Source organism: Poecilia formosa, unplaced genomic scaffold (assembly GCF_000485575.1).
Source record: "Poecilia formosa unplaced genomic scaffold, Poecilia_formosa-5.1.2 Scaffold15, whole genome shotgun sequence".
NCBI lineage: Eukaryota > Metazoa > Chordata > Actinopteri > Cyprinodontiformes > Poeciliidae > Poecilia > Poecilia formosa.
In genome coordinates this window covers 832261-857674 of record NW_006799954.1, presented here as the reverse complement: position 1 = coordinate 857674, position 25414 = coordinate 832261, and the positions used below count along the sequence as shown (strand labels likewise).

Sequence of the window (25414 nt, the reverse complement as noted above, 5' to 3'; positions counted from 1 at the left end):
GTCCGCTCCTAATTCATCCATTGTAATTTGTTGTTCCCTCCTAATATCTCGTGGAATTGGAGTGATGGAATGTAGAGCAAAGAATAACAGATGCCGTTAAGTTTTCCCAGTATAGCAGAATTAGCCAGTTTGTCAAGTAATTGTTCTGCTCAAGAAATAAAAAAAAGAAACTCCCTGTTCTTTAGTTTGCTCTCTGTCCAAACCATCAACTCTTGGAAGAAGATTGTGTTCATTACTGTTATTTTCCTTTTAGGCAAACCAACACGGGCTTTCTTCTTTACTATTTTCATGCTCCCCTTATCAGCTACTCTTTCCACGCATGATAATTGAGTGTGGCTGTGCGCCAGTAAAAGTCGGGAGTAAAAGGGGGGTCGGAGGGAGGATAGGAAGACATACAGAAACAGAAGACAGAGAGAGCGTCTACAAAGGGCAGGCTCTTATTCAGCTGAGAAACATGTGCGCTTCTTTCCAGGTCCAGTTTCTGCAAGCGCAGGGCTCCGAGCAGTATTGATCACTGGCTGTCAATGAGAGGATTACCAGGATTACACTCAAAGGTTTGGACACTTAATGGTAACACTTGTTTTTCTTTGTGCAATTTATTCTACTTTTTTTTAAAAAAAAAAAAGTAAGATTTTTTTTTTTTTTTTTTTTTTTTTTTTTTTACAGTTCTGCAATGCTATTCACGTATTATTATACAACTGTGCAAATGTGATGCAATACATACACTGATGCTTTAGAAAGGGTGCAAGCAAATTATTGGTATGAATTTGATATTTTTTTCTTTTGCTGTGTCTTCTTAAACCTTTCCCAATACTGCAAATATATCTTAAGATTTTGTTTAATGAGTAAGATTCCGGAAAACTTTTGCAACACCTCGACACATATTTAAGATATTACATCTGTCATCACCTCTTGTTCTATCACCATGTGGAGAATGAATGAAATCATCTGAATATTTTTCTACTATTTCATTTCTTGGACTGAAGACATTTTTTTTGTTAAATCTGTCCAAAAGATTTGCATCACAACATTGCATGACTAGTATCATGTATGTGTGTTTTCATGCAAAAGTTCTGTTTCCACCAGGACCAGTTTGACAACAGAAAACATCTACTTGTAAGAATGTTTTTGAGGTAAACTGTGAAAGCCAAGGACTTAACAAGATAATGTTTCACATGGCACTATTTAGCTGCTTGGATATGTTGAACAGATTTGGCAGCATTAAATCCCCCTTGGTCTTGGCAAGGATTCCACATGCTGAACAGCAGTTGTTGTTTCTGGAATGGAACATTGTTCTCTTGCCAAGTTTACAACAGATTATGTGTGTATATGTAACTTTAGTTGTCCAAACAGAGTTCAGATCTTCAGTTTCATAACACGAAAACCTGTTTTAGTATGTTGTACTTCAGTTACACATATCGTAATAAAGCTACTGGCAAGTGGAACTAAGTATCAGGTCTGATGCAGTCATTAAATCAGTGTGATTGATGTCACTCACGCTGAACAGATGGGACTTTCTGTGGAGACTTTCATTTGGTCAGCAGTTTCCTGAACGGCATCCTTAGCTAAACCAAAACCGCTACTAAAAAATAACCCAAAAGATTTTAATATTTGTGGCTCAGCATATGAAGAATGTCAACCACATTTCCACAAATTGTAATTCTGCAATCATTGTAGCTTTTTACCAAAAGTTGCTTGGATACATTTTACAGGTTCTAACCTAAAACACAGGTGTGCTCCACACACCTCCCTCGTGTAAGCCTCGAAACACTGCACCTGCGATATTGCATTGGGCATTATTATGATTGGATGAAGAAGGAGACACTTCACCATGACTACATGTGTTTAGTTTCTGTCGGCAGCAGGAATTTTACCGTCTGACAGTGTAAATTAATTCCATGTGCCTCAAGTAGAGACGCAGAAATACTGGGTTTGGGGAAAGTCAGTCGAGGAGAAACTCATCCCAGCAGCTGGATGCTGCCAGTGAGGGGGTTTTCCAACAGCCTACTCCAGATCTCCAGAGGGGGAAAAAATTCAGAGGAAAATGACTTACACAACTACAGCAGCTGAACGCCTCCCCCTGCCTTGAATGTGTTGCTACGGATTTACATGTTGGAAAAATGCAGTCATGTTGAAGTGTCTGACCCCTGTTTGGCTACACTGGAATAGAAGCCATTGGGGAGGGCAAGGGTTATTCCCTGGCCACTGTTTTGGTGACATACGAAGACGCGTCATCATTTAAAGAAGTTAAAAGGAACATGTTGACTTCTTTCCAGTAACATTCTTTACCTTGTGTTTTATTCTGTGTGGCATATCTGGTCCTCATTTTAGCTTTCTTTTAGGATAGTCAGCAGTTTTACAAACTGGAAACCAGTATAAAGTACACAGCCAAACAAACAGCTTTAAAAACAATTGCTTTCTGCTGACTGAACTCTCCTCGACATTACTTTCCATTATTATTACTGCACATGTTGGTCACAGCACAACCAGGAATTACAGTGTATTCAGTAGTTATGCATGTTAGGCAGAGTTTTCCTTCTTAATTTATGCTTTCCAAATTGGGCATTGTGTTGCATGCAATGGTTTTCATGCCACTGCATTTTTAAACATCCTTCTCACATTTTAATGTAAAGTGATTGGTTGAATGAGAGGCAGGTCACTGCTAAGTCAACAGAGACACACAATTGGAGCAGAACTTAAATTTTGGTTTTCACTACTAATTAAGGCACACTACTCTCTCCCTCACCCATTTTTAAATTGATAAAAAATGATGTTTGTAAATTGTTACTTCAAGCCATGAAGTTGTATAGTTAGTTGTCAATTCATCCACCATCGAGATTAGAGCTTAAAACCTTCATGCAGTGACAGATACCTGTTATAATAGCTTCCTTTTCTGAAGATGACAAAGTCCTACAAGTGGTTTTCTCCATCAGAGAAAAAACAGGCTGAGTACAATTTCCAAGTAAAACATAAGAGCGGAGTTTTCCTATAGCGGTCTGTTGCCTCTGGGTCCAGGACAGACTGTGATTTGAGGAAGCAGACGATAATCCAACAGGAAACTATGAGATGAAACTGGCAGTGCCATGTATAGTAGAATTACGGAATAAGTTAAAGGGAAAAGTTGATCTGTTACAATGATTCAAGCTTGTTATTCTGTGATCTAGTGGAGGAGAATGTTTGAATCTTCTCTTTGTACCTAAATATCCATGATTATATATAGACACTTCAAAACACAGGGATTTGCTAGCATGTTTGCACTCTGTTTTGATATGACTTGTAAAAATTCACCTTGTAACATATTTTAGTGCAGGTCAAGTTGATCATGTGTGGGCAAAACTTTTAGAAAAAGTTGTTCCCCCCCTTTGAATACTTCAGCAATTTTGTTTTGAATGTTATAACTCTGAATCACAAGGGCTTCAGCTGCATTCTGTGCAGTGCTTTCTCATACACTGAAAGCTCTCTTTGGAAATCTTAGTGCAGTGGGGAGAACAAATCATATCACTCGACAGTAAAGGGAGTAACAGTAGCCTTCACAGTTTGTAGCTTGTAGCTTTATAATAACATCCCTTCGGATGTTATTGTAAGTTGTGAAAAAGGGCTTTCAGACCCTGTCAGCTTTCATGTATGACAATAGGGAGTGAAAGGGGTGTGGCTTACAACTTGTAGAGGTTTTCCCTCAAAGAATTTTCCCAGTGCGAATAAGTTCTGTGTTGTGGTCCTTGTTCATGCAGCCCAAATCCATTTAATGGTTTTAATGCAACCCGATTTATTATGTGTGACTATCATTGTGTTATTATCTTTATTAGCTTTTGATCAAACTATATTATATAAGCAAGTAAGTTGTGAGCATGAAAACAGGTTTTGATTTTAATATAAACACAGTTTTCTGTTTCTCTCGGGGTACAACAGTCATTCTCACAGACAACTTTTTTCTGAGTTTTTTCAGAGATTTCTTAGCTTTCACTGAGAAGAGCTGTGATTGGGACCACATTTACCTCCACTTTGATCAGGGAGTCCCTAATAATTGCCGTCAGGAATGATTCACACAAAAATGGCATCTGACATGTATCTTGTCTCCTTTCCAAAACACTTAGTAATATCTATCAAGTCAGAAATAATAAAAAGCACATCACAAAATATATGATATGTGTGTTCTTTATTTTTGGAACTGAAAGCATGATTTCCTTTTTACTGTAGGTGCACCGTTAAAAATCAAGACAGCTGTATGATGGGTTGCAAAATGTTTTCCATGCATTGGCTCCTAAGATGCCTGTGCTTTGTGCTTCTGACTTTAATCAGTGCAGCGCAAGATGAAAACTTGAGAAGTAAGAGAATTTCATTTTATTGCACTTAATTATACTTATCCATGTGTCTTAAACAGTCGATTTCATTCATTTAGTAAAAAAACAAAACAAAACAAAACAAAAAAAAACAACAATTTGGGGTTGGCAAATTGATCATAAGCCACATTCATTCCTCTGTGCTTTTTTTTAATTTATTAATCAATGTGTTCTGTTTTATGTCAGGCTGCAGGACCGCTCCATGTGATCTAGTTTTTATTTTAGACGGCTCATGGAGTGTTGAGGATGTCAACTTTGAAATTGTAAAGCGATGGCTTGTCAACATCACAACCAGCTTCAACATTGGACAGAAGTTTACTCAGGTCGGTGTGGTCCAGTATAGTGATGACCCAATTTTAGAAATACCTCTGGGGAAGTTCTCCTCAAACAAAGATCTTATCAAAGCAATGCAACAGATTGACTACATGGGAGGAAACACAAGGACGGGGACCGCCATTAAGTTTGCCACTGACAAATTGTTTGGACTCTCCGAAAGGGGTCCAGCAGGCATTTCCAGAATTGCTGTTGTCCTCACAGATGGGAAATCTCAAGATGAGGTCATGAAAGCAGCCGAGGAAGCAAGAAAAAAAGGGATAATTCTGTTTGCAATTGGAGTTGGGCCAGAGACGGAAGAGAACGAGTTGAGGGACATTGCAAACAAACCTTCCACAACTTACGTGTTCTCTGTTGAGGACTACAAAGCAATTACCAGGATTATACAGGTCATACGTCAGAAACTATGTGAAGGTAAGAAGCTTCTGGTCAGGTAATTCGCATCATGCAGTAACAAACTTCTTTGCTAGTTCATGGTGTTTTCCTGTTACAGAGACAGTTTGTCCAGCAAAAATTCCCATAGATTCCCGTGACGAGAAGGGCTTTGATATTCTGTTAAGTTTAAACTTAGCTAAGAAAACTAAAAAAACACAAGGATCATTTTACGGCACTAAAGCCTATGAAGTCACATCTTTTGTTGACTTGAGTGAAGCTACAAGGTAATAACAGCTACACTTTGAAATTCTCCTCCGTCTTCATGTGATAGTTAACCACTTTCCTCTTAACTCACGCAGGAGCCTTTTTCCTGATGGCTTCCCTCCATCATATGTTTTTGTGGCCACACTGAGGTATAAAGGATCTGTAGCCGTGGAGAAGTGGGACCTGTGGAGAATACAGACCCATGACGGAGATCCTCAGATGGCAGTGACTCTGGACGGTCTGGATAATACTGTCATGTTCACAACAACCAGTAATACACCAAATACAATTCAAACTGTCACATTTTCACAACAGACTGCAAGGGTAAGCTCCCACTGCTTTTATTCTGAAATGGCTTCACAGTTTGATTTAAAATCTGCTCAAAAAAATAAAATAGAAAAATTTAAAAAAAGCAGGGAGTGGCACTCTTTTAATGGTATATTGCTAAAATAACTGCTAGATATTAAAAATTCTGGTTATGGGTAAATGGGCAATATATATCTACTCACAGGACATCTAAAGAACTTGGTACAATTAAAATAAGCAAAAATATCCAGGCGGAGATTTGAAACTCAGGCCTCAAGGGGTTAAATGAAGAAATTCTAGGTAACTCCATAGTTTCCCCCCTGTGCAGTACTGTAGATGTTGTGATCCAGATAGACCCTCTGTGGTGCCATTCACTCCAGTCGACAGGTGGTTTTCTCACATGTGGTTTGACCCTGAAAAGTCAGTTCAACACACTGCATCAAAGCTGATGAGTGGGAGGGAAGCTAAAATGATTATCAATAATCAAACAGCAGCCGCAGTCAACACACCCTCATCCTTTATTGGCGTAAACAGTGTGAAAATATGACTTTCTCCTACACCCAATTATCATGGGTAAGATCATGAAGGAGAAAAATTCGAAAGAGGAGTGAGTGCTTTTTTTATTCATGTGAATTGCACGTAACTAGATATTTTGTACAGACAGATGGCACATACGAAGCTACACAATACTGTTAAACAATGTAGATTGTTTTTCTGCACAGGATTTGGCTGCTGATTAAGTTTGTCAGTTGCATTGCTGACCGACATGTGAAATACACTATACAATACCGGTACTTTATGCTTGTGTGTTGCACCTTTGCTTAATGCAAAGATAATGTGGCATAAGAAGCATTTAGATCAAGAAGTCAGACCCTATTTACTTTTACAGAACTCACTCAAAGTAACACTGCTCTAACACTGGTTCTAATTGACCCATCACTTTATGCGTTCTGTAGTACATGTTCTATTTTATAAAGCCATAGCTTTATTGAATGTAAACCGTAAAAAAAAAAAAAGAAAGCCATAGCTTTATTGAATGTAAACCGTAAAAAAAAAGAAAAAAGAAAAAGCTGTTCTTTTTACCCAAAGATGTAGAAACCATGAAAACAATAGAGCCCCTGTCTGGGATTTATAGAAGGAAAACTTCCATGTCCACAAGTTAGTAATGAGTGGCTTTTGTGATGTCGTAGCTGACCACAAAATCAACAACTTAAAGCCACAGAGCAATTAAGTCTGAAAATGGCCCTCTGGTTTTGTTAGTATTTTGAGGGCTTTGCTTTCAGGACAAAGTTAATCCACATTCTGAATAAGAAGGTATATGCATTCTCCACACTCTGAAGTGTTTTACAAGCTTAGATTGTTAAATCTTCTTTCTATGAACGCATACGTTACATTTATAAGGGCAACAATTGATTGATTTTAATTGGTCTATTGCAGTTGTGGAAGAAGTTGCTATCCATTTGCTAGTAGTCATGTTGTCTCCTAGACCTGTTTGACCATAGCTTGAGAATATATATATACTGAGTAGTGCTTTGTTTCTTAGTTTCTTTGTAGAATTAGATCAATGTGTGCTACCATTTTTATTTCAATCAGATGGTGACCACCAACCTGAAAACTCATGACTTTTATTTGTTTTGTCTGATCAAAGAAGTTGTTTGATGAAAAGTGGCACCAGCTGCGGCTACTGGTAACCGAAGAGGATGTTACTCTTTATGTTGATGATCTTCAAATGGAGACACAGCCTCTCGAGCCCTCTGTCGGCATTTTCATCAATGGAAAAACCCAAGTTGGAAAATATGTAAACAAGGAAACAACTGTGCCTGTAAGCGTATCCTGGTCCTTTTTTTTTTAACTTGATCAATTACCTAAATTATTATTAATTGAATCTTCTGTTCTCAAGATTTTAGGACTAGCTGTTTTATTAATCTCATTTAGCACAATTATTTCAAAAAATAATGCTTGCAAATGTTCAGTTCTCTCAATCTTGACTGTTGACATTTAACATAGTGAATGGACTTCTGTAAGAAGATTTTTGTAACTGGGTGCAAATTTTTACTTAGCCACTAAATAACTCAATTATAGGTAGAATATAAATATTAACAATAAAACAACCTTTAGATACAGCTATCTTTACCACATTAAGTCTGGTACTTGTGTAAAATTGTAACTAGTTTGCTTTTTTGCTGCAAAATACTGTATTGTTTTAATCCAGACTGATTTACATCCCTGATAATACAGATGTGTGTGTGTTTTTTATGAGGCTAGAAATTTAACAAATGGGGCTTATATGAAACAGATTTTCCGGAGCCTTTTTACCACCAGCATCGTCAGAACACCAAATCATGGAAGAATAGTGTAATGTTGCTTGAACACCCAGGGAGGTCTGGCAACATGAAGCAGCCCAGTACCCAGTGAGGGCACTTATTTGTTTCTTTAGCTCCTATAAAATGGTAATTTCAATTCATTGGTGGCACTGCTCGAATAAAACACAGTCTAATGTTACACAATTACTTCCTATGTTCAAATCAGCTTCTTTTGCATAGTCTTATTGAGATTCCCAAAAGTAAAAGTTTTATATATAACACTTTTTTCTCCCCCTAAACCATTTATGTTTAGTTTGAAATCCAGAAACTTCGCATTTACTGTGACCCTGAGCAGAACACCAGAGAGACTGCATGTGAAATACCTGGAGTTGTGAGTACATCATCACCTACCTATGACCTCCTCTGACCTTTTCTCTGAGGCATATGGCCTATAAGGATGCCAAAGCATCTCAGGATGTGCTAAATTCTCAACTTCCACTGCTTTACACAGCATAGCGCTTCCTTGCTCTAGATTTCATCTCTGTGGGGTACTGACATTCTTTATAGGAAAGTTGCAAACTCGCCATGTAATCCTAAAGCCACATCTGGCATGCATTAATTGATCTGCTGAAGGAAGACTTATGGCTTCGAGTCAAACATGCTGCACTCTGTATATATATAATTTTATTGCTTCTTGGCTGTGAATTTTTGGCCTGTTTTTATTTTGGCTTTAAACTGCCACAGACACAAAGTTATTGCCAAAATACTGCTTCTAATCTGAAGATATTCAAAAGAAAGATCAGTAGAAACAATGTAGAAAGATGTAAAAAACAAAATCTTCCCATTTATTAACACCGCTTCCTGTTTTTGGTGTGTTTTCTGTTGTTTATAGCTTGTTTAAAGTGTGTGTAATTAAGCTTTCAAAAAATATATAGTTAATTTTTGGCAATTCATCATTAAAGAAGATCTATTTACTTTTTAACATTGAGTCAGATTGATTTTTCAAACATTTTGCTTACCTGTTTCAGTGCTCCAACCATGCTGATTACACTGAACCAACACCAGAACCTTGTGCTTGTCCTCCTGGACCTCCTGGACCACCAGGAACAGCAGTAAGTTTTTCTTTTTTTCTTCCCACGCCCCTTCTATCTCGTGTTGCGAGGATGCTTAATTGTGTTATATTTAAATGATGCAACTTGTAAATATAAACCTTGAAAACAGATTTGACCTTTCAGAGCAAAGGATCCTGGTTGTTAAAGTGGTACTGAAATCATGCACACATCAACTGAAACAGAAATCTTTCAACTGTGGCAGATTTTTGGGAATGATTAATATAATATGGCTTATATGATGTATTGGTAAGCCTGCAAGGAATCAGGTCACTCTAGGCTTGAGAAAACTGTGTTAATTCCCAGGAGCTGTCTAGATTCTGTTTCATTCAGACAGCGAGTCCATGACTTTGCACTTTGCAAATAGGTCAAATTAAACGGCTGTAACAGCAATTATTAGATTTAGAACAGTTTGAGAGGTCTTAGTACTTTAATGTCTTTAATGGGTAAACAGTTCTCAGCAGTTAAATTGAAGCTGGCAATTTAGAATAACTTAAAGTTCCCTTCAGACCAAGATCCAATGTATCCGTCCCTAAAAAAAGGCAGACCACTTGCTTAATAAGGAGCGCTTGAAAAAGAAAATCAGAAACAATGTGGAATATGGCTTGTCTTTTTCATTTTTCCACTAGCGGATAGTAGTGATTTACAAAAGTAACAGCTAATTCACAAGGTTCTTAGATATCGCCAAGAAAAAAACAAACTTGTTAATTAAAACCTTCAATACATGGTTTCAGGGAGCTTTTTCTTTTATAAGGTTGCAAAATGTGCTTTTACAACATTTCCTAATAGATCCACAATGCCTGGAGTGTAGCTGGCTTGCAGATGTTCCATGTGGCTCCAAACAGTAAATTTTGCATTAGACAAACCCGCTTGATCAGCAGTTGATGGATAAATAAACAACAGCTCAAGCAGAAACATGTTGACACCATTGATGTTTGCACTAGGTCCATTGTACAAAAAGGTTGTTCAATAAAGGATAACGGTTTTAGTCAAAACAACTAAAGCACTTTTTATTTTCACACGTTTTTAGGGGGAAAAAGGAAGCTCGGGTATCCCTGGACAACCTGGACCTGCTGGTGCTGATGGTAAGCCTGTGAGTACTACATAAATAATTATACAAACACACAGCAAATAACCGGTAATAGTTCGATTAAAAATAACAATAAAATTGTTGTAAATACCGCTTTTTCTGTTCAGTGACCTTTTACACAAAAAGATGTCATATTATGTCCCACTGGATAACACAGGATCTGTTGTGCTTTACAAAAGTATTCCCAGCCCTTAAACATTTAAATTTATGACCAAATGTATTTTAGAGAAGTGTATTGCTGTCACTGATTATTTTTTCTGAACACCATCATGCCATAACATGATACATGATACTATTGTAGAAATGTGATAATATTGAACAAATGGGACAATTGTATTGAACATGCGTGACAATGACATTGCATAAACATGACACAGGTTTTTTTTTACAAATGTGATAATACATTGTGCCAATGTGATAATTATATTGCATAAATGTTATTTCTTCCACATGGTAGCAGTAGTATGCTTTTAGTTTGTATTGAAGAGACATAGGTTAATTTGATGCATGTGATGAGAAATGAATGTTTAAAATATATATTTTGTTGTTATTCCTAAGGAGACCTTGCTATATGCCACAATAAGTATAGTGAAACCTATCATGTTTGCACAACTTTCAAGTCCTATTCCAAATTCTCAGTTTCAAATGTTGGCTTGACCATTCAATTCACCCTAGTCTCTTACTTCTAACAGGTTTTTGTTTCAGGATTATAATGTATTTACTCAATAATCTATCTTTAAACACTAAGCATCTGACCTGCTGCTTCCACTCTCCATGGTGTTTCTACTTCTATCTTTTGCCAAATCTCTATTGTGCTCAGGATGGTATGTAGTGTCAGATCATGTTAAACAGAAGAAATTATTTATAAATTAAACTTCTCCTCCTGCTGTTTTGCCTGTCCACTTTGCCTGTCATTGCATCTGATCCCCTTCGTCGGGTGTTTTCCACTGCTTGTCTGGTTAGGAGCCACTCTTTCCATATCCACATAAAATACTAGAACAGGGAAATCCCAGGCAGTCCCAATCCTCGAGAACGGGTTTCCTGGAACTCTTGGATGTGTTCTTGGTCTAACATGCTTCAATTAAATAGCTGAATTATCTCCTCAGTGCAGTCAAGTTCTCCACAGTGCTGCTAATGACATAATTATTTGACTCAGCTGTATTGGAAGCAGAAAAACGTCTAAAACCTACAGGACACCAGTCCTGGACTAAACTGTAATACTCAAAGCTTGGGATATTGTTTAATAAACTAACTTACGTCTCATGATGCTGTTTGTTCTCTTATGTTCGATAACAAAAACTTTTGGTGCTGCTGTATTTATACTGAGATTGGATGACACACAGGTGGATTTGCTAATTAAGTGAATTCTCCAGGCAGTTGGTTGCACAGGTTATTATTTGTGCTCGACAGAGGAGGCTGAATAATTAAGAGGGTATAAGTGAATTGGTAAGAGACTGCAATTACCATTACCTTTGATAAATTATGGCTACCTTAATTTTTCAGTTGTCTAATTGGATAATTAAGGTTGGAGAATGACCTAAAATAAAACCTAATTTGAATGATACCTTCTGTTAGCTTTCCATCCTTTGCAAATGTCAGGGTGATAAAAACTAACAACATTACGTGCTTATCTTATCACGGTTCCTAAAAAGCAGTTGAATGTCCATGATGCTGATCTGTGAACAAGGTTGAGACCTACTGGTATGTAGTATATAGTATGATCAAATGCAATAGGATTAGTTTCTGTCCTGCCACGTGGGAAAATGAGCAAGTACCAATGTTCTATACAAATGTTGATGTTTGATATCACATTTATTTGAAATGTTTGTTTCTTATTTTGTTTCTTATTATAGAAAATGAACATGTATACAACTTTATCTAAAGTTCAGTGGAAGAGTTTAATTGTGTCTCGCCTCTGAATAGATTCAATTAAGTGTTTAATCAACCATCAATAATTTGTTAAATCTGAAGGGTATTCCTGGCCTTAGAGGACTTCCTGGGCTTCCAGGTCCACCAGGACTTAAGGTAAATCAGTATTTTGTTGCCATACCAAGAATAGTCATTTGGTGATCACTATCCTGAAAAAAAGGTGCCTTTTTGTGTCAATTTCATTAGGGGGCACGAGGAGCAGATGGGTACAAAGGCGAGCAAGGGAGACCGGGTGTTATGGTAGGAAGGTCAAAATGTTCATTTATGGCACAGTTAATTGAGTGGAAGTGTTCTATCTTCTGACTTTTTAGTGTTTTAGTGTAATTCTGCTTTTTCCTTTGCTTAGGGCGAACGGGGTATGCCTGGATTACCTGGACTGCCAGGGCAGCAAGGAGAGAAGGTGCCAACGCCGAAATCAACTATATTTTTGCTCATTCATAGATAAATAGCCTTTATCTATAGTCAAACTCAAACATAGGCATCATCTAGGCAATCTGACGGCACTGAAAAAAAATTCTGAAAAAAAGGAAAAACAAGGGAAACACATCTCAAATTATATTATATTCAGTACAATATATATATATATATATATATATATATATATATATATATATATATATATATATATATATATATATATATATATATATATATATATATATCATCATTCAAATTCAGACATTCCACCAGTTGTATACAGTCACATAAACAATTTGCACACACTATGAGAGTTGTGTCTTTAACTTATTTTGACATATGAAGTAAGAGTGAATATGCTAAGATCAAAAGAGGTCTGAGGAAATGCCAGCCTGCCCAGATTTAGCAAACCAAGCAAGTTCTGCCTGAAACCAGACCACAAAATGTAAACGAATAAAAATAAATAAATAGAAGTGAAAACAAATCTTTTAAATAGCTTTGTAAAATAAAATAAATAAATAAATAAATAAATAAATAAATAAATAAATAAATAAATAAATAAATAAAATTACAAGATCCAGCTCCATTTAATGAACAGTAAATCTTATTTCTGGAAAGACCAAAATTATATTTAACTGTTAAGGTTTAAGGAGATGAAAGAGACTGGATTTTCAGGAAACTCTTGATTCGCACATCACTTCTGATTTGAACATGGCTGCATCAATTGTAATCGTGTGCAAGATTTCTTTAGATTTTAACTGCCATTTGAAGCCAAAGGCAAATTTCCACATGTATTTCTGTGCAATGACGAATGTTATTATTAAAAATTACCCTCTCTGCCTGAGGAAGAGATTGTTTTTGTTTGTTTTCTTTTCTGAAAGAATGTCAGATGCAAATTTTGATGCAAATTTCTTGGAGCGATAAAAGTTGTTACATTTTAGTCCAAAAAGAGGATATTCTTTTTTCCTCCGTTTATTTTTCTTCAAATAACAGATTTTCCACACAAATCTCCATTAACAGGCAGTTTTTGAGTCAGTGATAAGGGATGTCATAAACGTTTGGCTCAATCAGAACAGTAGAACAATGACACGTTTTCATAGCCTGAAGATCACTGCATAATAATAATTTTAAAAAAAATCATTCAACAATATTTTCATTAAATGATTAAATTTTATGATGGTTTGGATAAAAGCTACATTCTTGAAGTGGTATTCTCCAAGCTCGTGGAAGGAAAGACATCCTGAGAGTTTCTTGGGATTGGTAGTATAAAAGAAAGTTATTGTCAACCCTTGTTTATTGACTCATAAAGTTGGTATACCACATTGTGTTCAAACACATCTACGTCATGGGACTGTGACAAACAAGATTCTTTTCTTTTACTTACACGTTCAGTTTCTGCATAGCACAATCTGAGGGCTTTGTCCTGTGATAATTGTTTTTTGTCAACGGACAGAAATAATGATTTAAAACTAGTTTGAAGGAAGCTGGAGTCAGACTGAGTAAAACACAAACAATTTGTGACCAAACTTCTGGGTTTGTGGCTGTGTTGTGAACATGGACGGACATTTCCCGGCTTGAAAACAGACTCAGAGTTATATATGGTTCCTCAAGTCTCATTTCAAAAAAACTTTCACTTATGAGCAGGACCAGACTCCAATGCTTTTGGCTCCTCCACAAATAAAATTGTGGCCAACTGGCGATCAATTTTTAAACTAGCCTTCAAAGGAGCCAAGTCAAAAACAAATATTTGAATGAGAAAACTGATTTTCCACTTGTACAAGTCCAATTCAGTTTGCCCTCAGGAAAGAACTTTCATGAAGGACAGCATAATAATAATAAAAAATAAAAAAAAATCAAAAGAATCTAAGCAGTTCTCAAACTTGATTTTTCCAAACAGCAAAGAGCCATTTAAGGTTCTCTTTATGTTCAGAGGTCTTTTAGGGTAAAGGCTTTCCCCTTATGTCCAAGCACATTTGTGTCTACCTCTAAAAAGTCTAAGACATTTAGAATGCTGAGTAAAGGAAACATTGTCATAATTGTTCACAAAAGGAAACTACTTTAAGGCATAATTCAAAACCATTTGTATTTATAATATTACCACTTTATTACCACTGTCTAATGAACAGTTTATGGGCTCTCCCTCTAGCTATTCTCGAAAATCATGGTCCACAATTTCCCCAAAACATTGCATACGTAGCCGCTCCCAAGAGGTTGTTGCTCCAATGGCTCAATGAGATACTGACGTCTCTCTGATGGCTGATAGATGATGAACTCTAGCACTGTGGTTGAATTATGAATATATCTGATGTAACTGTTCACATCCGTCACTGCCGTGATTTTTAATGACTTATCGCATGAACAATTCACTGGTGATGTTAATTTTATTAGCTATTTAATGGAAACAGTGCAGTTATAAAATTGTGTTTCCTCATTATTAGCCAAATTTAGGCAGAGATTTGCGTACATTTTTAATGGAAAGCTAATGATATCAGCAGAATTTGTCACTGACTGAGATTTGTTGATAGTTTTTCATTTCACAGTATACATCTTACCTGTTGAACACCATTTGTTCTATGCGCTAAATGGAGTAGCTAAAGTGCTGTCATATTAATTGGATGGTCATGGAGTTAAAAAATAGGCTCGTCTATGCAGCTATACAGAGAGACGGACTTATCTATGCAACACATCTAATATTTATTCTTAATCTTTTGGCCTCATTCAGGGTGCAGTAGGTTTACCAGGAATTGCAGGGTTGCCTGGTACACCTGGTCAATTGGTAAGAATACAGAATGTCGTAATGGCTTAAAAAAAACTCAGATGCTACATGGGTTGTTATATTTATTTTTTTAACTGGATGTTGTTATCTTTCCAGGGTGTAAAAGGAAGCATAGGACCTCCTGGGCCACCAGGTATTCCTGGAAATCCTGTACGTGTGCCACTTGCAGAAGTATAAATCCTGATTCCTTGTGACTGTAATGTATAAATAAAAAATGTCTCCGTGTAATTTCAGGGTTTTCCTGGGAGAGATGGAAAAGATGGTATTCAAGGAAGTCACGGTCAAAAGGTTTGAATTTGAGGGGTGTAACAGAGGCATGGAGAACAGTGAACATAAATTAACTGTTTCCAAGAAAACAGCTGTTGTTTTCAGGCAACTATTAAAACCAAATAAATAGGAAACTCATGTCTTTGTTCAGAGGGACATCTATCATTTTGTTTCCCATTTTACTTTCACATTTACATAAAATGTTTAATGCTTCATAAAGCATTCAGAAATGCACTAAAGCCACATGACTTGATTTTCAACAAAATCCGATGTTTTTTCTCTATTAGGGTGAAGCTGGAGCCGTCGGTATTCCTGGTTCAGACGGAAGACAAGGCCATCCTGTGAGTACACATGTTAACAATATGCAGTGCTTTGCAAAAGCATTTGTAAGACTTGAAATCTTTATGTGGTTTCTCTCTGCACACACAAACTACAAGGTTTTGGATTCGGATTTTATGAGATAGAACAACACAAATTAGTGCGTAATTATGCAGTAGAAGGAAATGAAAACAAGGTTTTCAAAATATTTTAAAACTAAAATCTCAGCACTGAGTTTATAATCCGAATTCAAAACAGACTGATATGGATTTGGATATTTAACAATTAAATAATCAAGTGCTACCAGTTCCCTAAATCTCCTGGTGCATAAACAGTCCACCTATGTGTTCTTTAATGTTAAAAAAAACCTCTTTTGTGAAGGTCTAATAGGTTCTTTATAGAATATGTTTGTGAACAAACATAGCCTGGAACACACCAGACAGACTAGGAAAAAAAATATGGAAATTTAAATGAAAGAAGCCTGCAACAGAAGCAGTAGAGATCTACAGTTCAGGTGAATTAATCTGTGGATACCACAATTAATTATAACCTGCAATAAGATAATATGGTACAGAACTAATACTGTAAGTCACCTTGAACACACCATCCCCAGAAAACCATAGTGGTGAAGGTGTCATGCTGTGGGCCTGTGTTTCTTCTACAGGAACAAGGAAGCAGGTCAGAGTAGATGTTGTGTAGAGAGTTAAATAATAAATAACTATGGGCCAAAATCTATTAGAGGCTGCAATAGGTACAAATCTGGTAATTACAGTGCAAAATTGTTATTCAAAGCCTTTATTTGGAGGGGCTGAATACAAATATATAATGGTCAGATTTTTTTTAATATAAAGTGATCCAAAAACAATGTATCCTTCCGTGTAACATTTAAGCATTACTTTGCATTGGTCACGTGAAGAAGCTAAAAAAAAACAACAACAAAAAAAAAACAACAACAACTTCTGGTTAGTTCTGTACAGTTTTTGTAATCTGTAGATTTTCAGAGCAATCATAACTTAATTCAAAATTGTAGACATGACAAATGTGATGTGATTGATTTATAAATACACTTACCGTGTTGTTGTTTTTCGACTTTAGCAAAAATGGCCTCTCTGTTTGAATGATGATAAACCCATTTCAAAACATGATTACTAAGACCAAGTTTGTGATTCATGTTTTTCAAGTATCATGAAAAGCAGGAGGGGTAGAGTGTCATGTTGAGACCATAGTGTCATAATCACCACCACCACAAAGACTGAACCTGACAGCCAGTAAATCAGAAGTGCTACTCCAATAAAACACCCCAGGAAAATCCTTATATGCAATAAGCATGCACTTTGGATTGAATTACTCACTGTGAAAAAAGCTAATCGAGAGACTGTTTGTTCCTAAAACTGAGAACTTTGTCCTGGGGAACAAATTGTTCCAACTGGGGAGTCATCACACGGATCATGATCAATGGTGGTGTCAAAAAGTTTGCAAAAGGTTCACAAAACATGAGTCAATAGTTCCAGAAGCTTGCTGACCATTTGTGATGTAAATCAGGGAGACAGACTTACAAGATGAACAAGATCACACCGAATGTTTTCAAGTTGAACATCAAACATTATGAAAGCTTACTTTAAAAAGGAGAAATCATTTTGTAATTCTTGTAAATGTATCTTCTATACTTGACTGCCTCCAGGGTGTTCCTGGTTTGCCAGGAAATTCAGGCCTGAACGGACAAAAGGTAAAATTGTGCTGTTGTGCAAAAATTAAAGCATCATACATCGCAGTCTTCTTTGACTGGAATGATTCTCATTCAAGGGAGAAACTGGTGAGCCTGGACCAAAAGGAATCAAAGGATCAGCTGGCCTACCTGTGAGAGCCAAGTCCCTTAATTACATGCGTGGTCTGGTATGGATTATTTCTTAAAAATATATTCTCTTGCAGGGGGAATTGGGCTTGCCTGGTGAACCCGGCATGAAGGGACCAGTTGGACCCAAGGTAAATAATTTATAACTGTTAGAAAGCAAGATTAAGCTTTTCTGAAATTGTTAGGATTTGAGATAAATTAAAAATGCTGGAAAAGTTCTTTTAAAGAGAAAAACAGTCAGGTATATAGTGACCAGGATGGTTGCGCGACATTAGCATGATCCAGAGATCTCACATGCAAACTTTTGCAACAAGTACAAGCAAACTAGTTATATCTTAATTTCATCTGACTCTAAACAAAGTGCATAGCAACATCCACCTGTTCAGATTGACAAAAATGCTATTTCACAAACAAATGTTTCTTTCTGTGGTTTCTATAACATGCTCAAGTTTTATAATTAACATTTCATCAGCGTTTCCAGTCCTTTGTGGTTCAACATTGATAATTCTTGCAGAATTATCTTATTGTCAGATCCTACATATTTCCATCTCGGATATATTTGGCTGTTTTGCTGGTCTTGTTCATACTCAGTTAGTGCCAAAACTGTAACTTTGCCTATAAAACCTGTCACATCTGTCTGCTGCCATTCCTGAGCCAGGGTTGCACTGGTGGCAACCTGATATCTTAGAGAAAAATACTTGGGAGATTCCCCGAGGCCTCCACAGGCTGAAGTCGTCCCAAGTAGCTTATTCTCAAAAATATAAAAATAAAAATGGCAACATTTTGGGTTTAGCAAGGACGTTGGAAATTAAGTTATTTTATAATTCTAAACTTGTTTAGTTGTGCTCAGTTGTGCTTATTTGTTCAATAACTTTTAACAACTAAAAGTACAAATTTTCTTCATTTATTTGCAGACGCTGTAGTTTTAAAGTCCATTAAAGTGGCAATAAAAATAATTGCAAATAACAGGTCCAAGAAAATCATGCCATCACTGTAACTGACTGTGAAGTATTTATGCTGGACTATCACATTTATATTTTCAGGGAAAGAGGGTGGGCATCACAGTGAGTGCTTCCTGATCATGTTAGGTCGAGAAACTCTCCACTTCAAAGCAGACATAACTAAATCAGAAATACAAAGTGATGTCAGCCACTTGGCCCTCACTAAGTCTATAACAACAATTAGGTCTTTCCAGTGATAGCAGCAAGTATTTTTGAGGCAGGAGTAAAACACAGTGACGAAAGAGCGTTTCACTAATTGTGTTCGACTTTGCAGGTCATTACATATCGACTGGCAGGAGAGTGACGGTGATTTCTGGCACCTTCACTTTCTTACACTGCAGCAAAGTACAGAGCAGCACAGTGTTCGGTGAAATTATATTCTCAAAGTAAATGTTGCATAGCCTTCACAAAATACAGTTTAAATAACTATTAGTTTGGATATTTTTGGAGATTAAAAATCTGTGGAAAATAATGTGGTTCAAGAGCATGACATGCTTTGCTTGGTCAGGAGTTTAACTAAAAGAGACTGTAACAAAAAGCACTCTTAGTGGAACAAAAGTTAGCAGAAATCTGGACCCACTTCTCAGGGTAATTTTTAGTTTAAAAGCTAGAGTTCTGCTCTCTTCTTGGGTTCATACTCTGTCTTCTAATCATTTATGTCTGACACTAGTTACTGGACATTTAATATGCCAAGCTTCAAAATCGGTCAAATTGAATTATGATTACAGTCATGTATTGCCTATAACCTAATGGTTTTCTATAAAATAATTGATCTATGGTTTCACAAATCAAGGGCAACAAAGGTGAAAGTGGAAAACCTGGGATGAGAGGATCACAAGGGCTTGTGGTGAGTTACTTTCAAAACATTATAATTCATATCTAATTTGTTGTTAATCTTAAAAGAGCAAACAGATTAAATTTATTTATTTACTAAATTAGTAACTGTAAGTATTTTATTTATGTTCCACATCCCTATTTTCAAAAAAATATGTATTTAAAGGGGAACGCAGGGGAACCAGGATTACCAGGTCAACCGGGACACCCAGGCATGCCAGGCCTGAAGGGAAGCAAGGTATCAATCAATCAATCAATCAATCAATCAATCAATCAATCAATCAATCAATCAATGGTATTTTCATACAGATTATATTACACAATGATCAAAAATGAATGTTTCTCCTCGCCTTTTTTTTATTCAAACACCACTGTTAGTAGATTTTGATCCTTAGAAATCTCCAGCTTACAAATTTCTTCTGTTTTTCCTTTTCTGTCACACCTTTATTTTCTTCAGGGAGAAAGAGGAAATGTGGGTGAAACAGGAGTGATGGTAAGCTTTAAGAGTAACAGCTTCTAGAACGTGGAACTTTTGTTTACACACAACAGTCAATATCCAGTGCACAATATTTGAAGACTCCATGGGAAACAAAACCTTCATTTTTTTGTCACATTTCACATTTAGTTGTTTTTTTTTTTCATCTCTAACTCTTCATAATATATTATCTATTAAATTTGCTTCAACTGCATTCGAGAATGTATTACCGCAGAGTTTATTCTACCTTATTCTGTAACTTAGACATTGGTTGGAATCTTTACATTTCATCTCATCAGGGCGTGAAAGGTGATCAAGGAGAACCTGGACGACCAGGAGTTCCGGTATGTGTTTTTTTGTTGTTGTTTTTTTTATGAAACTTGGTTGGCTGCTTCATAATCCTTATTTTAATTTTTAAATACTACCAATGGAAAAATCTGAGGCATACCTCAACGAATGTCTGATCTGGTGGGATTTTTATTCAGACTTACCAACATTTACAGATATTTGGCAAATGATTTTATTTCATTAAAAATAATGTGATTCACAACATTTTTATAGTGCTTTTAAAAACGAATAAAACATGATTTGCATTTGAAGCCAGATTTTTACAAACACTTTATGAAAAGATACTTGGCAATTTTGTCTCGCTGTTTGACATTAAATCTTTCCTGCATTGGGTCAGTCAGGAATAACATGTTTCTATTTTAATTGCATTGTTCAAAGTCAGAAGTTTGAAGATGGCATAGAGAAATAGTTATTAGATGTGTTGTTTCTCTTAAACTGCATTTCTTGTTCAGGTTTGTTGACATTAAAATTTACACCAGATGTTGTAAGCAACACAAATAATGTAAATACACAATAAAATCAAAGTAATTTATTTCACAAATAAAAAATGAGGAAAAAGATAAATGAATGACACAGGGGATAAGTAAGGTACACACTTACTGAGATGCATTAAGTATTTTGCATATAAAACAGCCTTTTTTTAAAACAATGACAACTTAAAGGTTTATTCTGAATGGAGAAACTTAATTATATGAATTGTTCATGTGGAATCCATTTTGCATAGAAGGTCCCTCCTCTCTATGCACTCAAATCCTCACTTCTTCCCACAGATTATATTTGGATGCTAGTCAGCTAATTGACTTGGCCACTCAGCTCTTCTTTCTTTCTTTCCTTCCTTTCTTTCTTTTATCCTTTCTTTCTTTCTTGGGGGTTTGTGGGAGAGTCTTGTCGATCAAAATTACAAAACTATGGGGCGGTGGACATATAGGCTTTTAAATCCAGAAACCCCATCTTGAACTACTCATGATACAATGTAAAACAGCAATTTCAATAGGGTCCTCTTTTGTCAAGGGAAAAATGACAGATGCTCTAGCACCTCCTAGTGGCTGTCTGTGCATGACTCTGAGGTAACCTCTAGAAAACCTACAAAGCAATGACATCATCATCTGAGATTTCTTAATGTCCAAAGGCATAGTAATAGTAGCTTATTTATCTTCTAAAACCGGTGTAAAAAATGTTTCTGATTATTCTCTAAATTGGCAATTAGAGCAAATTTTCAAACTGATGTAAAACCAAAAAGGTTTTTATATAATTTAATGTCGGACAGAAAGAAAAAATTATTTTGCATCCGCCTATGTAGATATCTGAGTTCAACAGTCAATACCGTAACTGACTTACATCATTCATTGATGCTATAAAAATATAGATTTCTTTATCATCTGTGCATTTGATTCATCATTCATTCATTTTAGCATGATCCACTGTTTGTAGTTATGAATTATTTTATTATTTTGACTTGGTCCTATAATCAGGATAATGCCGGTTGGTGTGCATTTTGAAATAGATTGCATTTTAATGTCTTTGGTTTCTTTCTTATTACCAGGGATCACCGGGCCCAGTGGGATCCAAGGGGGAGGTATGTTGAGATGAAGAAAAATTGAAAAATATACATCAGCACCATCTATGTAAATGCATGCATTTCTAACAAGAGGGTGGTATTCTTGCTAGAAAGGGACAGCAGGGGATCCAGGGCACAGAGGGCCAGAAGGTCAAATGGGACGGCCTGGACAACCAGGTCAGTCAGGGCCAAGTGGGCCACAAGGGGTGCGAGGGGACACAGGCCCCCCTGGGCCACCAGGACCCGAAGGCAGATCTGTAAGTTTGACACTTTCTGAAAACAGAATGTTTTTTCAGTCATTGTGACATGCAGTGATGACCAACAAATCATATCAATCTACTACAGACGAATGAAATGTCAGACAGTCACATTCGGCAAATCTGCAGAGACATTCTTAGAAGTGAGTAGCCTTACAAACGAATCAATGAGCTGTTTCTACACAACTGCACCACGTGAAGTCTCTTTGTTGTCTCTGATTCAAGGTGAGCTGCCTTTATTACTGCTAAGCAACCAGCAGAGTAGCTGCACAAGATGTCAAGGGCAGCCGGGGTCACCTGGTGCACAAGGTCCAGCTGGTCCCCAAGGACTCAGAGGTCTTCCTGGACTTAGTGGTTCCAGAGGACAACCTGGCCGTCCAGGGCGTCCAGGGCTTATTGGGCTGAAAGGTAAAAGTAGAATCATATGTGCTGTATAAAAGCTATGTTGTACATTTGTTCTAAAGGTAGAATGGTGTTTGTAGGAGAACTGGGTTACAAAGGTGAGAAGGGGAGCCCTGGTCAAGTTATGGTTGGGGATCAGGGACCTCCTGGACCTCCAGGTAAGAAAATGTTGCTTTTCATTCAGTAAAACATTATTGACAGGACATCTTGGAAATATGCTGAGGTTTTGACACTTTAAATATATTAACTCGTGTGTGTGTTTAGCCTTACAACTTTTTCTCAACTGTGCACATAGGGTTGTTGTTTGAGACAGCTATCCACTTTTAAACAAAGACTGGGAAAAGATCACAAAGATTCACGTTTCTTGAGGTGATCAAGGCCAGATTTTAAGTACATTTTCAAAATATAAAAAACAAAGAAGAACAAGACAAAACAAAGAGAAAGCATTATTAAAACAAATTCTATTGAACGTGTTTGGGGTGGACTGCAAGGGTGGTGCGTGAAAATGGAAGACAGTTCTAGTCCTCAGATGCCCTTCACTAAGCTATCTTCACCACATGGATCAATATTACCGTTAGCCAACTGGAAACACTTACATCAAGCATGTCTACGCATATTCTTGAAGTGATCAGCAAGAGTGATGGTGCCACTCACTACTGAGTTTGTTTTGGATATTTTTTAGCTATGTCTTTGGGGTTTTAAACTTTTGATCAGCTGTTCAACAGCCTGCTTGAGTTTAAATGTCATTTTCAATAAAATGCTCTTTCTGTTTTTGTGCTTTACACCTGCTTCTTCTGGTAGCATTTGAAGCTGAACTTATAACCTGATTACAATCCAGCGGAATGAAAAACAAATACTTGCAACTTTTTTTTTTCAGTTTTAAGGTCTTTCTTAGATGTTTATTCTTTTCCATGCTCCAAATCAAGAAATATGAAAAGAAGTGTGAAAAAAAAACAAAACAAAAAAAACTAAACGTGGTAGCCAAGGAATGCTTGTGACAACAATTATAAATGAAATCATTTATATTCTGGAGGGACTGAAGTTATGGTGTTGAAATTTCTGCACTGGTTCTGACCAGCATTGTTTCCCTGATGTCTGTGTTCATCAGTCTCCTATTGCAACGGTTATGACTCAGTGTTTTTATCTTGACAGGGCCTGTTGGTCCCCAGGGGTACAGCAAACCAGGTCCTCCTGGTAAGCCTGGACTTCCTGGTCAAAATGGAGCAGAGGGTAAATCTGGTAATCCCGGTGTTCCAGGCCATCCCGGGGTATGTGACCCATCCCTGTGCTATGCTAGCATAATGAGAAGGAGTTCCTACAGCAAAGGCCCAAACTATTGATGGATTGCAGTGTCACTAACGCCTCAAATCTAAAGCTGATGTGGAACAAACAGCCATTCTCAGGAAGATTAAAGCTCTACAGTTTCTCTCTGTCATGAAAACTAAAAGTACCTCTTCAACTTTTTTGTGATCTCATTCATCATTGTATATTTTTTTAATATGTGCATTGAATATAATAAAGAATATTATTGTTCTTTGTCTTTTAACATTATTCTTGAGGTTTTCAGGGTGTCAGGAGAACTGAAAATTGGCTCATTTGAATACCTCCATCTGAGCACCTTGAAACCTTGTATGTCATTGTGGCTGGTACACTTCCCCTATAGCGCCCCCTGGTGTTGCTTGAGTGCGTGACGCTTTCTACCAACTTCACAACACTGTCAGTGGGTGCTATTTAAAGTTTGAAACTAAATAAAACTGTTATATAAATTACATGTTTTGTTGTTAATCTTGACATACATTTTCTGAAAAACTGGCATGTTTTGATTTTGTCTTACTGATTTTCTAAGATAAAATTAACAGTTAGAGGTCTTTAAGATGTCACCTCTTTATAGCTAGGATGGAAAATTTCCCCCCAAAAATGTGACATTTTTGACATTTTACTTCATTTACTCTCCCCAGATTGAGTTTTAATTTCTGTATTAGGTACTGTACTGTTATTTATATGAGTCATATCTGTGCATTGCAACAGTGATGCATCTTTAACACATTTGTAATGTAGATATTTTGTGACTTTTGTACGTTTTTGTCATTTTTCAAAAAAACTAGAATTAAAATTTTAGAACTATTTGGGAAATTAATTTGTCACACACATGCACGCATACACACAATTATGTGAATCTTAATGCATAAAAGGATGAAGCGTTACTGGTGAACAAGCTATAAACAAAATGCTCGCCATCTAATATTTCCACTAAAAATCCGTATGTCAGAAAACTGGATGAACTCAGCTGCCAAAGGTGCATTTGGATTTGTTGACTATGGTGTCTTTTATTCACACTCCCAGAAGTTTTTGCAACTTGTCAGGTTACAACCACAAACTTTATAACATGTTATTGGGATCAGATGCATGATTGTGATGTGGAAGTGAAATGATGCAAGGTTTTAGATTCTTTTTCATCAAGTGAAAAAGAAAGGATACTATAACTTTTTGCTGCGGTTATAGCTGCGGGTATTTTATGTGTCTACCAGCTGTGCACATGTAGAGACTTAGAGTTCTGCTAATTATATGCTATAGCTCTGCATCCACAAATATTAGTTTTTTTGCATGTACCTCCATCCATTTTTTTTTCCATAAACCATAAAGTCTGACCACAGTGTGTGTTCGCTTAGTTTGTACACTGACCGTTTTGCAAGTGGGCTCTTTAGGATGTTTTCCTTTGCCCTACATAATTTGTGCAAACAGAAAATGGGACTTCTTATAGAATAGAATAGAATAGAATAGAATAGAATAGAATAGAATAGAATAGAATAGAATAGAAGTCTTCACATCCAGGCCTCAGTAGGTGATGCCCTGCATCTTT

The 25414-nt window shown here is 36.6% G+C and overlaps 1 protein-coding gene across 4 annotated transcripts; it reads left to right on the top strand.

Moving 5' to 3' along the window:
- Nucleotides 1-358: 358 nt before the first annotated feature.
- On the top strand, nucleotides 359-24676 carry col21a1 (collagen, type XXI, alpha 1). 4 transcript variants are annotated; one of them, XM_007546157.2, is made up of 29 exons: nucleotides 364-554; nucleotides 4198-4325; nucleotides 4527-5087; nucleotides 5167-5332; nucleotides 5408-5636; nucleotides 7270-7440; nucleotides 8235-8312; nucleotides 8950-9033; nucleotides 10061-10123; nucleotides 12092-12145; nucleotides 12236-12289; nucleotides 12396-12449; nucleotides 15189-15242; nucleotides 15339-15392; nucleotides 15477-15530; nucleotides 15797-15850; nucleotides 17509-17553; nucleotides 17631-17684; nucleotides 17757-17810; nucleotides 19474-19527; nucleotides 19681-19752; nucleotides 19972-20007; nucleotides 20289-20333; nucleotides 21881-21913; nucleotides 22006-22152; nucleotides 22241-22295; nucleotides 22378-22560; nucleotides 22635-22712; nucleotides 23707-24676. In XM_007546157.2, the coding sequence occupies exons 2-29, from the start codon at nucleotides 4226-4228 to the stop codon at nucleotides 23892-23894; spliced, it is 2874 nt and encodes a 957-aa protein (XP_007546219.1). In that variant the 5' UTR covers nucleotides 364-554; nucleotides 4198-4225; the 3' UTR covers nucleotides 23895-24676. The 4 variants fall into 4 exon arrangements, with proteins under 4 accessions (XP_016523915.1, XP_007546219.1, XP_007546218.1 ...); XM_007546156.2 differs by having other exon boundaries at nucleotides 7267-7440; XM_016668428.1 differs by having other exon boundaries at nucleotides 364-570; nucleotides 7267-7440.
- The last annotated feature ends 738 nt before the right edge of the window (nucleotides 24677-25414 follow it).

Coding starts and splice junctions, on each gene's coding strand:
- col21a1 (XM_007546156.2), top strand. CDS start 4,226: ATGATGGGTTGCAAAATGTTTTCCATGCATTGGCTCCTAAGATGCCTG. Junction 9,034..10,060: donor CTGGACCACCAGGAACAGCA/GTAAGTTTTTCT, acceptor ACACGTTTTTAG/GGGGAAAAAGGAAGCTCGGG. Junction 19,528..19,680: donor GAGGATCACAAGGGCTTGTG/GTGAGTTACTTT, acceptor ATGTATTTAAAG/GGGAACGCAGGGGAACCAGG.